General features: G+C 31.3%; 1 protein-coding gene across 1 annotated transcript; it reads right to left on the reverse strand.

The window, feature by feature from the left end:
• Nucleotides 1-8,020: 8,020 nt before the first annotated feature.
• Nucleotides 8,021-12,417, reverse strand: LOC128185401 (proprotein convertase subtilisin/kexin type 5-like). The gene is made up of 3 exons (XM_052855002.1): nucleotides 12,373-12,417; nucleotides 8,858-11,935; nucleotides 8,021-8,218 (listed from the first exon to the last, which is right to left on the reverse strand). Exons 1-3 carry the CDS (start codon nucleotides 12,415-12,417, stop codon nucleotides 8,021-8,023), a joined length of 3,321 nt encoding a protein of 1,106 aa, XP_052710962.1.
• Nucleotides 12,418-13,519: the final 1,102 nt, after the last annotated feature.

Consider the following 13,519-nt stretch of genomic DNA (forward strand, 5'->3'; position numbering starts at 1 on the left):
GATGTCATATTTTTAAATTGTGGACACTAAAATCAAAATGAAAATTATGAAAAAAACTTCAAATGTATATTTGAACAAATAAAACTAAGAATTACTGTAAAATTACAATGTTCATTTAATGGGGCCATTTTAGACTCAAACCATATATAGTCCTTTTAAGTGATTTTGATTGAATTATCGAAATAGCGTCACTTCTGAAGTTATATACTGTCAGCGAGTGCAAATAAATCAAATAAATAGGTGAAAATATATCTTACATCATCTCTTCTAAAATATAAGATAACATTTTATTGTACCCGAAACACTTAAAAAATGGCGAATTATTGGAGCCAAATTTAACTCATATCATGTATAGTTCTTTGAAATAATTTCTTAGGTAAATTTAAAAAATAATAAAAAGTATCAACAAAATCTTTAGACATATTTTTCACAGAAACACACTCTTTGAGAATAGGAATGATTTACTTTTTCAGGCAAAGCTTCCCTCACAAACAAATGCATAAAATCATAAGAGAACATTGCTTTTTAAATTCTAAGAGTGACCTCCTTAACAACTCTTTTTGGAAAGTCCTCCATTCCTTCTATTCATTATAAGATACAAATTTGTCAACAGAGTTATTTCAATTAGTAAGGTTTACGTACTGTTAAGAAATATGATCGTAAGACACACAAGATATTGCATCCTCTATATTGTCACGATTTTTATCGGAACTCCAAGTGAGGGTATCACCTTAATTTTATTGAGACTAAATCGTGACATTTATCTCCAATGATTTATTGTTAAACCATGCTCTTCTGAGATAAAAACTCTATTAGCAAGGTTATGTTTTTCATATTCTGCGCATCTTTGCATATTAATATTGATGCACTTCCGGCAAGGACCGGAAGAATATTATTCATCGGGTCTGAGGCTTTCCGAGTCGACTATTATGGGAGAAACATGCTTCAATATCGCCGTTGTAAATTTGTTTTTATGATTGATGTAGTAAGAAGCTAATGAGCTGAATTGGAAGTAAAGCTTTATTGTGATCGCCTTCAAAAGGCACGCAATCGGAGTCTCGCAAGCGTTTTATTCACTCGCCAAATATCCATTATCAAAGTCATCAAACATTTCTAATAAGTGAGATATCGTACAACTTTATGATTATTAGCCAAAGTTATTTCTGAAATACATATTCTTGGGAAAGTGAGAGAATGGTCTTTCGTATGGGAAACGATAATATTCAAAGTCGTCAGAATTTTCCTAGATGACTCTTGAAAATTTTCTCTTTCATATCATTAGGAGAGAGAGAGAGAGAGAGAGAGAGAGAGAGAGAGAGAGAGAGAGAGAGAGATTTGAATTTCCATACTGTATCTTATTGTTTCTCTCATTTGAATTCTCTCGAGATTTTTTTGTGCGCAAATTAAACCGACTTCAATGTCCAAGACATATATATGTTACTGGATACTCGCTGTAAGTGTTACGGTTTGCAAAAAAGATTCAGTGTATTAGTACTTCCACTGAGCGTGTTAGTAAAAAACTCAACGATTTTCATGTAGAAACCAATATGACAATGACTACATGTAGTTTTGACGAAATATCAGTTTCAAATGATAAAAAAAAGACAACAGAGTCAAAGGAGTCTCTAGCTTATCTTGAGTGAACTGAGTGGACATACCAGTTCCCTATAGTAGTCTTTCTTTTTATCTCATTTATTCTACATTTTCATTTTAAATAAAGTAATCATAATAGAGTAGATTAAACTGACTTTAAAGCTGAATATAAATATTAAACTTACACATCATAGATAAATATATCCGTTTTCCTTAAAGTATTTGCAAAGATATCATCACGTGCATTTATCTTTATTTTAAACATTAAAATCCGTTTGAACGGTAGAAACTTTAGTGCTAACACAAACATATTGTTAAAACTTTCTAATAAATTCCCTTTGAATATTGACTATTGAAAAATATATTGTAATATCCAAACTTATCATGACGTCATATTATAAGGAAAACAAACCTGTCTATCTAAAATGCAACATAGCTTAGAATTAAAAAAAAAACAACACGAAAAAACCCCCCAAATTTTAAGAACCATAGAAAACCTTTCATTAGAAGGATCCGGCCTGTCGTCTGCTATCTCCTGCAATCGTCTGCCATCAATATTTCGTGTTAATGACCAAATCAGACGGCATTAGTCTCAGCGTCCATTACGGTCAACTGACTGCAGTATGTCACTTCGTCTGTGTGTGTTTGTTCCGATAACAGAAATAGTAATCAAGATGTCAGACTCTCTCTGCTTTACTTGAGTAAGTGGCCGTAATTAGTTTGGGATGATAAATAGAAAATATTTTTGCCAGAAACTTATAACGTGTTCGTCAAAACGTTAACGTAAGAAAAGAAATAAATATGTCGCTGGTAAATCATTTCCGGGTTATTGGGCAAAACAATAATTGAATATAATAATTTTTGTGGAAAAAACATTTTTTGTACTTTTATGTGGTATGACTAAGGAGATAGAAAAAAGTCTTAACATACCCCCCTTTACCCAATATTGTAGAAAAAATGATTGGACATTAGGTTATCATAGAAATGCATGTAATAGTAAAGTCGAATAAGTTTAACCTAAGTAAAACGAATATTTCTACAAAATTTAATATCAACATGAATCTCATTTCTTTGTTGCCTCCGGAAGGAAACTGTTCTGCAAACACGGTGATCAAAAGTAAAGTAAAAAATATCTGATCTTGCTTTTACATTTATCCATTGATAACTTTCTTATTTAAACTTTTTTCTTCCTTCGATTTTTATTGTTATGTAAGTGAAATTACGTAAGTGATATTGGAGTAAACTAATTCGTAACTGACTGTTACCTTGCGAATGATTTTTTTTTGCTGATGGAACCATTTAGCTTTGATAACTTAGAAGTTACATGTATATTTATTTATTTATATTATTCATTGCTATTTTTTTTCTTTTCATGTTAGTGAACAAACGAATACTATTTAACCAATTTTATTGGTATTTACCGATATATTACGGACTTACCCTTGCATGTCAAATATTGCATTATTTTATATTTTCCATTTGCATTGTGTATGTTTCATATATCTTATCATTTAGCAATACAAATATTATAATTTTATCACAATCATACACTACAAATGAATCAGATGAAATATTGCAAAATAGAAAATCATGGAATACAACTGAAAACAACTGATATGGCATAGTTTACTGTATGAATCTTAACTTATGTTTTCACTTGAATGTAAGTGACAAATAATGGAATTCGAAGAAACTATTTTAGTTTTAAGATAAATGTCACTACATTGTAAATTTAACGGTTTGTGAATAAACCGTACAAACAACTTATACTAAAAATTAAGGGTTCATTGTTAATATAATCAAGAATGACGTTTGTTTCTTTTGTTAAAAAAAAATGCATCCGTTTACAAAAGATATTTACGATATAGACATACTTTTTCTATAAATTGCATGTATATAAAATTTTAACTTTTATCTCTCAAGTGTTTTAATAATAATTTTTAGAATGAAAAAATGTTATTCAGAAACATAATAAACATAGAAGATTTTTGAATTAAGTATATTTTTGTATTAAACTTAATGATGTCTATAGTATTTAAAAGTAAGAAAATGAATATTGTTTGTAACGATCAAAAAGTATTTTATGCAAAAAAGATAAATTTGTCTTAAACGCAATGCCTATGAAGATTTTGTAAAATTTGAAAATTTGAAAACTTTTGCAGTTTTCTCACAATAAATGCTCAAGAATAGAGAAATTGTTATGAAATATATTACAAATGATTATGCAAATTGATATTTTATATAACAATATTAAATTTCGGCAAAGAAACTCTTTTTTTCTTTTTTCATCATTTTCCAGAATGATCACAATACATGTAAAATGAACGCTTATAAGATTATTAGATGAACAAATGCTATATTTGGCTATACCATTCTAAAAAACTGTAAGTTATAAATAATTTTACGAGTTTTAATAACTATGCGTAATTCTACATACATGCAATTTTCGGGGGAAAAAATGGTTTTTTTAATAAGAGGTCTGGTTTCGGGAAAATTGAGTAGCTAATGTGATGCAAATTGCTACTGAAGCAGCTCATTTACGAAATGCAAGTTTGCATTATACGATCAAAATATCTTAACGGTTCTAAATTTGATTTTGCTATATGCAAAGAGCGATAACCTATTCGAAGTATGTGGCAAACCTTGTATACTTTTCGAGCCATGGCTAATTTGAATGTTTTTGTTTACCAATGTTTTTATCCTTTTAATGGATAATTAGACTCAGAAGAAACAAAAGTTTAGCAGATAACCAACATAAGTTATAATTTTAATTTTTAAAAATTTTATAATTTTAAGCAACCCAATATAATAGCTTATTTTTAAATTAAAGTTCATTATTTATCTTCTCGAAAGCAATAATTCCATTCGCACTGTTATACAAACAATGAAAAGTGAACAAGTCATTTAATTTTTTAAATGTTATTTTTGTTTTAATCAACTGAATTTTTAACAAAGTCTATTAAAAGGATTTTTATTTTAGAAAATGAATATTTTAATTAATTTTTACTGTCACTTGGAAAAAACGATGTGCTTTAATCCAAGTAAAATTGTGCAGTAAAATCATCTTAATTAACAAACAAATATATTTTTTTTTACATATTAAATGTACTTCAGATGCCGTCCTCGGTAAAGGATTGTTTCTCTTGGTGCATTTCGTTATTTTAAGTGTACACTATCTTGTGTTGTCTGAATTTTAATCAAAGAAAATCATATTTTTTACATATATATTTTCAATGAAGTTACCTAAAAGTTAAGAAGTTATTTTAATTTTAGCACATATACTGAAACACTAATAGTTCGAAGATCATTGCAAAATACTAAATGTATATCGTAAACGCATTATCATCTGAATCAATGTCATTATATAAATGCTATGAATTAGATCAATAAAAATAAATAAATCACACACAGCCTTATCTATCATTAACTTTTTACTGCCACGACAAGAGCGATAACTATGATTTAAACGTATCAATTAGAATATGTTTCTGAAAATTATTCATATTGTTTTTATGTACGCATAAACATTTGCAAAGCTAAAGTGTAATTGCTTTTAAACTGTAGAAGGTTTAAAGTTACATACTAAATAATTTTAGAATTTTTTAAATAATGTACCAGAATAATACGCTGTTACTATATATTTTCGTTTTACTTTAGATATTTGTATAGCATTACCCATTTCTGACTTTTACAATTTCACATGTAAAACAAGATAACTTCATCTACATCCGGATATTTGAAGAAGAAAAGGTGATCAAAGAATATCATTGCATGCGTTTCTGACATGTTATTACACAAAGGTAACCTAGAGTGATAAATGCATTACGGTATATAGGAAATTCAAATGATTAGAATACCTTTAACATACCATGGCCAAATATACCCCGGTTTACTGAAAAGTTATAAATAACTTTAACTTCAAAAATACTTTTCTTCATGTGACTATAGGAATAGTCAATCACCAAACATTTTTTTACATCATAACACAAAAATTTTCCATTTATTAACAGAAAAAAACTCCAATAAATGTTCAAAATCTCAGTTGATCTGAAAATAAACTATTATTAAACGTACACACACAAAAATAGATAAATTGTGAAAAGAATACAAACTTAAGCCAAAAAAAAAATATTTTTTCGGGCCAAAATTTTGAAATTTTGATGAGGCAGGCAGGCAGGTTTTTGTTTTTTTGTTTTTTTTGTTTTGTTTTTTTTGGAGACAAAATTTACAATGACGGTAACCCATACTTTATTATTTATTTGTGTACTCATTAGCAGATATTCATCAAGCTCATACATTGGCAGAGTTTAAACATTTGTTTTTAAATATGTTCTTTTTAGTTTAAACTGTTTCTGTTTCCTTTGCAAAGGTTGAGTTTTTGCAGATGAACAAAAATGACAAATGGTTTATGCCCCTGCTTCATTTTGCGGCCCCTCTTTCCCCTCCACAGTAATAACAGAAGTCTAAACTGAAATAGGGGACTTCTTATGGCATTTTACAGTTGAATTTGCCATATAAAATTTATCAAATAAAGCATTCATTTGGGGTGTTTTCTTATCAATCTTCAGTGCCTTGAGGACAGAAATCAAGGAAAAGTAAATTAGTCATCATAAAATTCTCAAACAACACAATTGTCCTTTATTCCTGCTTCTATGCAATATCGCAGAGGCTTCAATTTCTGAAGATTACAGAGAAATTTCAGTGGTTGTGTTAACAGGGACCAACCCAGAGCAAACTTAGTTTAGGGAGACTTCACTTCTGAAGTTCTCCCTCAAAGAAAAATAGGGAGAAATTTGAGAAATCAGGTAGACTTCCATTCTTTGACAATGGCATAATGCTAATAGTGATACATTTATACACAGATTCAACCTTAATTTGAATTTGATTAGAAGCAAGTCAATTAAAAATAAAACAACTCCTAAAAATTTTTAAATCTTATCCAATTTTTAAAATTTAATTTATTATGTGTATTCATATATTTTGTAGCTTAAATGTTTCGTATTTGTGTTGGCTAAATGACAAATAAAATCAGTCTATGTGTTTAAGTGTATTTTGGAGGTATTAGTCCAACACTTTGACCCAATTACTACCGTCATATAGTTGGTTGTACAGAAACGGTTTTATGATTATTTTAGCACTAACTAGGCAGAGTTATTAATTAATTACAAGTTACCAACTAATTGTAATATCAGCACCTAAAGTTATAAACATTGGTTGTAATTTCCAGTACACAGTATGAGAATGCATCAACCGTATATATAACCTCTGAAGATAAGACAGTTGTTAGTTATTAATCACAACAGGATTTAACTTTGGCTATGAAAATGTCTTTTGAATTAGATTATTATCATTCTATTGCATTTGGGGTTAACTTTCACGATCGTGAACTCAGAATACAGGGCAACTTCAACCTCTCTTTCTGAGGAAATTCTGGCTAAGTTACCGACCACAGAGCGAGTAATTATATTTACATAAACTTGTATTTAGCCCAGGTAGCCCCCTAGGTTGGTCACTGGGTAGATGTTTCAGATAAAATAACGTTTTTCACTGACAGAGACAAGCATTTGTTCTGAGCGTTTGTTTACATTGATTCCATAATAGAGAAAACCGACAATGATTAGGTATGAAAAATCCGGAAAAATAACGATAAAAAAGTTTGATGCGGCGATGATTTTACTGATGCGGCGGTGCCTGAGAAACAAATCATTAATTTTTTTTGGCCTTAGTGAATGATATATTCTAACTCACAAGATCTATCAGAATCAGCACGATCGCTTCCATTCTATTAGTATCATTTTGATTAGTTTATATTAACGAGGATGATAAATAGCTATAAAAATCATCACAACAATAATAGTATAACGAACAAATCCAAACACTAATAAACACTGTACAATAAATTCTCGACATAATCTTACTTTTCTTATACGTACATGTATATTATACAACATTTTAGTAATTCAATTATGGTGTTTCTTCATACATATTATTTTATACTTTTTAAAATAATGCTTAAAAGATAATGCAAAAAAAAAAAAATAATTAATATTTTTTTGCATAGTTTTTAAACAGACGTTTCATTTCTCAAGACTTTCGATTTTGATATAAGAAAAATACTAAGATATCTTCAACTTCGAAAACATTTGTATTCATGTGCATATAAGAAAGGAAAATCGTCAAAAGATTTTCTTTACATCACAATTCAAAACACATGCCCCAATTCTTAATAGAGTAAACAAAATTGATGTTAACTCTCAGCTAGGTAGAAAAATAAACTGTACATATAAAACGTACATAAAAAAAGCATATCATGTATTTTCATAAATCGTAAAAAAAACAACCAAAATGAATGATCATGAATGCCATATTCTCACATAATTTTTGATTTTTTATATTATAGTGGATTTTTTTTTGATCCGGTCAGTAATCATGATTTTCCCTTGCGTCTTCGAAAAGTAGTCGCAGTCTCTATTCCATCGTTGAGTTCAACAATTTCGTCGCCGTCATGATCTGTATTCTGATGATTTACTTCAATAATATCTGCTTCTTCATTATCTTCTTTTGAATATCTAATAACATATTTTTCATTTTTATTGTTCTGTGTTGGGGCTTTTTTGGAGATTAACTGCAATTCAAATGTTGATGATTTAGTTATTAGTATATTCTAACTATAGACCATTATTTTCAACAAAATATATCGTTGTCAAGTTTATAATACAGCAACATGAACTTGAATGAATCTAAAATATATTTTTATATGCCAATAATATTTCTTCTAAATATGAACCACAGTGTTATCAAAAACATTATTGACATCAACAATTAAAATTTAATTCTAAAAAAGAAAAAAAAAAATATATATATAGCCAATTTTTTTTCTAGATTTTTTAGATAATCAGAAGACGACAACACAAAGAAAAAATATTTTATAACAAATAAATATATCACTAATGTGCTAATAAGATTACACAGAAGTACACGTTGTACATACCTGAAAATGTGTTTTAATTCCAAGTGTTTTGCGTTCTGTTAATGTCTTTGGTTTCTTTCCGGTAAAACAAGTCAACAGATAAAATATCGCCGTCAATATTGCCGTCAAAATTATAAGTCCAATAAAGTAAAAAAAGTAATCGGTCAATGAAACGCAATAGTAATTATTCGATATTGCTGTGAATGGCGGACATGTTTCAAAACAAATGTGTTCGTAAGAGAAATGGTTCTCCGAATGACAGATAAATTCTTGAATGCAAAACGAGCCGTTTGCAACATAATTGCCCGGACATTGCCTGTAACATATTAAACGTGGATTGGATGATCCGAACTCCTTGTATCTTAACGGATGTGTGGTGGGACATTCGTTTGCACAGACAGCATCATAGATTACTTTTTCTGGTGGACATTCTTTAACGCAATGTTTTCCGTCTAAATAAAATCCTGATGAACATTTATTCGTACACCTTTTACCAAAGTCCGTAAGTTCAAGATACGCATGATTTGGACATTTGTACAAAGCTCGACACACACTCCCCACGATCAGTTTATCCTCCGGACACTTTTTCACACATGCTCCCTTGTTTTCCATCAACAGAAGGTTGTGTGGACATTGGTCATGACATACTAACCCTTGCTCCGTTGTCTGAAGTAACGAGCGTGGATTTTTGCAAGAAAACACGCATGAATTTTTTTCAATATAATGTTTCCCAGTTGGACACTTTTTATCGCATATGTTATTGTCTGTTATAACAAAATTATCTTCACATGCGCTTAAGCATTTTTGGGATCTAATATCAGTGTATGGATGAGACTTTGGACATTCGTGTGTGCAAGTACCTTGATGGGATTTTAACCAACTCGGACATTGATCAAAACAGACACTCTGAAATCTGAACGTTCTGTAAGGACAAGAATGGACACACAAGTATTTACCTTTGTTTGTTGTGTAATTCAGAGGTCTCTCTTTTGGACAAAGCTTTACACACTTGTTGTCTAATTGTAAAGTATCGCTTGGACATTGTGAAACACACGTTAAACTGGATATAAACGTATTTACTGGACATGTATGAAGACAATAATAGTCGTATATCTTTTTCCCGCCTGTGCCCACTGTGAAATTTCTAAATGTATACATTCGTTTTTCGTCGTTGCAGTAGGCTACGCATTTCCCATTGTCTCGAAATTTTGCTTCATCTGGACAGTGTTCCAAACATGTCTTGTTGAATGTGAAGAAGGGATTGCATTCATTCATGCATCGAGAATAGGAACCATCCCTGTAGATGAAATCTTCACGTTCAGGACATTCCTGATAACACGTCCCATTGTGTTCGTAGTTTTTGTCAACGGGACACGTCAAGACACATAAAGCATTGTATTTGTAGGCATTTGAGGGACATTCATCGAGACAAGTGAAATGATTTCCTGTTAATATTCTATACCGAACCGTTGCTGGACAACCAATATCACAAGATCTGTTGAATAAGTAGTTAGCTTCTTTCGGGCATTCCTCCACACAAGCATCTTGATTATATAATGTTTTCGTTGGACAATCTGCTAAACAGTAATGATGGTAGACGTTCTTTTTAGAATACCAATTAACAGTTATAGTTGTGAAATTACTATATCTGAATCTTACTTCACTCGGGCAGGTAGCGACACATGTCTTGTTTACTTGGTAAAGAGCGTCAGCTGGACAAGAGGACACGCAGTAGAGTTCATTGTGCACAAATGCTGTAGACGGACATTTTTCAATGCATTTATAGTGACCTCCCTCGAGTTGTTTGTAATTGAGCTCGATTGGGCATGTTTCATTGCAAGTATTATTGAAGACAAATTCTCTTTCAGATGGACATTCTTTGATGCACTCATTACCATTTATGAGGTAATTTGTCGGACATTTGTCAATGCATTTATAATGACCTCCTTCAAGCTGTTTGTAATTGTACTTGATAGGGCATGTTTCAATGCAAGTTTTATCAAAGACATATTTTCTACCAGATGGACATTCTTTGATGCACTCATTACCATTTATGAGGTAATCAACCGGACATTTGGCCACGCAAACATACTTTTCGATGCTATTGAAATAATAATCCACTCTATGAAGTTTAAAGCCAAAATGGCCTTGGCATTCGGTGACACAAGTACCATTATTCTCATATTTTGCCTTTTCGGGACATCTACTTGCACATTGGGTGTCGTTGAAAATCTTATCACCATCTGGGCATTTTTTGTAGCATTCAGCATGAGGAGAATCTTTGTATAATGGATAAAACATAGCCTCTATTGGACATTCTTGATGGCAGGTCCTGTTAAACATAAAATTTTCAACTGGTGGGCAGAAATGTCGACAGTTTGTTTTGTTGGTTAAAACAGTGTTGTCAGGACATTTTTCAACGCAGTGTTGATACTCGCTATGTTTGTCATTGATGTTGTATCGCTGAGACGAGGGACATGAGCCAACACACGATCCATTGAAGGCAAAGTTGGATTCTGATGGACATGAACTAACGCAGTGATTTTTGTATTCCAGATTGTTTGAAATGTAAGAATTAATTTTAATATTGCAGGAATCAACGCAAGTGTACTTCGCTCTCCCAAAAGTCGACTTTTCTAGGACATTTGGATACTTTAAAGGGTGTGACTCTGGACAATCATCTATACAGGTGTTGTTGAATTCATACTTTCCATCTGGACAAGCAATGACGCAATAGCCTTCATCAATCAGTGTACGTTGTGGACAGGATTCGGAACACAGGGATATTGTGTTATAATATGACGTCAACGTTTGTATGAAAGGGTGTGATACTGGACAATTGTTATGACAGGTCTTGTTGAAAAGAAGTTGTTTCTCTGCTGGACATTTCAGGTGACAAACTTTGTTTTTGGTATCCTCAAATGTGTAATTTGGGCAATATTTAAGACAGTGAATGGATCGAGGATTTTGAAAGATAAATGGATGATCATCAGGACATCTTTCAACACAAGTTGCATTCCCAGTAAAACATGGACCCTCACAATTGCTTGACACCAAGAATGGATTTGACATTGGACATTCCAACACACAACTGTTCTCGAATTTGACGGTGTATTCCGGACACTTCTCCAAACAATTCATTCTGTAGCAAAGAGGGAAGTCTGTCAGACAGGAGATTCGCTGACAATCAAAGTCGTGCTCCACTATGCAAAATTTCCCCAGCGCTGTTTCGTTTACATTGGCATATTTTGGACAGTCTTTAATGCATGTTTGTCTGAACATATATAAACTCTGTGGACAAGTTGGCAAGCATTTCTGTTCTTGATTATCTTGTATGTAAACTTCTGAAGGTAGACATATGGTTTTAACAATCTGAAAAAATCGCATTGACTATCATATAAAATGTGGTTTTATGATTTATTTTTTTAAACCTTGAGGAAATTGTAATGTTTAATACGTTTTTGCTAAACCCATAAAAAACGCTACTATTGAAAAAGTAAGACATACCTATTATGTTGCCCATTAAGCTTACGTTTAAACGCTCGTAGAAATAAAAAAAAATGAAATGGTATTGATTTTTTTTTTCATTTAAGATTTGCAACAGTTAATTTTTTTACTCTTTCGATTTTGTTTCTCACTGTGAATAACATTACTTTATAGAAGAGTTAGTATTTATAAATGTGTATTGTTCTAGCTAATGTAGGATATACATACAAACTCACAAATAACGTTATATCATCTCTCTAAGAATTGATGTTATTCGAGATTATATAAACATGATTACATATAAGTCGGTTAAATAATATTACCTTTATCAGCATCAGAAACGCAGCCCAAAACATGAAAATATCCATTCTTGTAAGAGTCCCTCAATGTATGTCACGTTGATCTAAATTTATATAATGGTTTCCATCGTGTTACATAAATAGCATATTGGGAACTCCACAGTAGTTACAATCTAAAAATAACACATGCAAACATTACTTTGTTGGCATACTCTAAAACCTGGCCTGGCTTGGCCTGGTCTAGCCTCAAAGGTGGCCTGGTCTCACTTTTGGCCTCAAAATTGGCCTTGCCCCAAATGTTGGCCTGGTCCCTAATTTAACCTCATCAAAAAAGTTTGGCCTCAAATTTCAAAACTCCTTTTTTTCTCATTGTCTTAGATTTAGATTGAATTTTAGCTGATTTCTTTTAGAAAATGAAGATTCAATACTTTTTTTAATGTTTAAAGAATAGTAATATGAAAAATACATATTACAACTGACCGACTGTTCAAGTTTATTATTTAATATACGTATAAACACACAAAAAATACCTTTGACATGCATATACACCACTGCTCTTACTGTTGTCAAGGAATAGATTATAACAATACATGTACTAAAGCGGTTAAATTTAAAACTAAGAGCCGCCATCCTCCATCCTTCATTTCAAAGTTAAACATCATTTTAGGACACAGACTTGATTGATATCCAAAACATTTGTAATCCAAGTCATAGCATTAGATTTTTATCACTGTGAAATGCACGTTTAAATTTGCACTTTGTTTACATTACATGTCAACGCCAATCAAGCCCAAATTCCCCTTTCCACGAGATATTCGATTTAAACCTTTTCTGTCGCTAATCTGCTACATCGGGGTCAGATTCATTGCCTATCTTGTCATTTAACATTTCACACGGTCTAATTTAATTAATGGCATTTGTAAATGACTGCAACTTTGCATCTTCCGATAACTTGACTCAGTAATGATCATTAATCCCCACCACCTGATTAGAGTAGAGTTTCGTGCATGTGTTGTTTGTATATTTAGGAAATATTTTTCTCCTATGGGGATTTGTCATTATCAGAATTTGAACAAATCAAAACATTTTGTGACATTAGCTTTGGTTAGAATACACAAATATTAGCCTCTTCTATTTTTTTCTTTAAAAAGTAGTTGATATAAGAAGGATT

The sequence above is a fragment of the Crassostrea angulata genome, chromosome 5 (assembly GCF_025612915.1).
Source record: "Crassostrea angulata isolate pt1a10 chromosome 5, ASM2561291v2, whole genome shotgun sequence".
Classification (NCBI taxonomy): domain Eukaryota; kingdom Metazoa; phylum Mollusca; class Bivalvia; order Ostreida; family Ostreidae; genus Magallana; species Magallana angulata.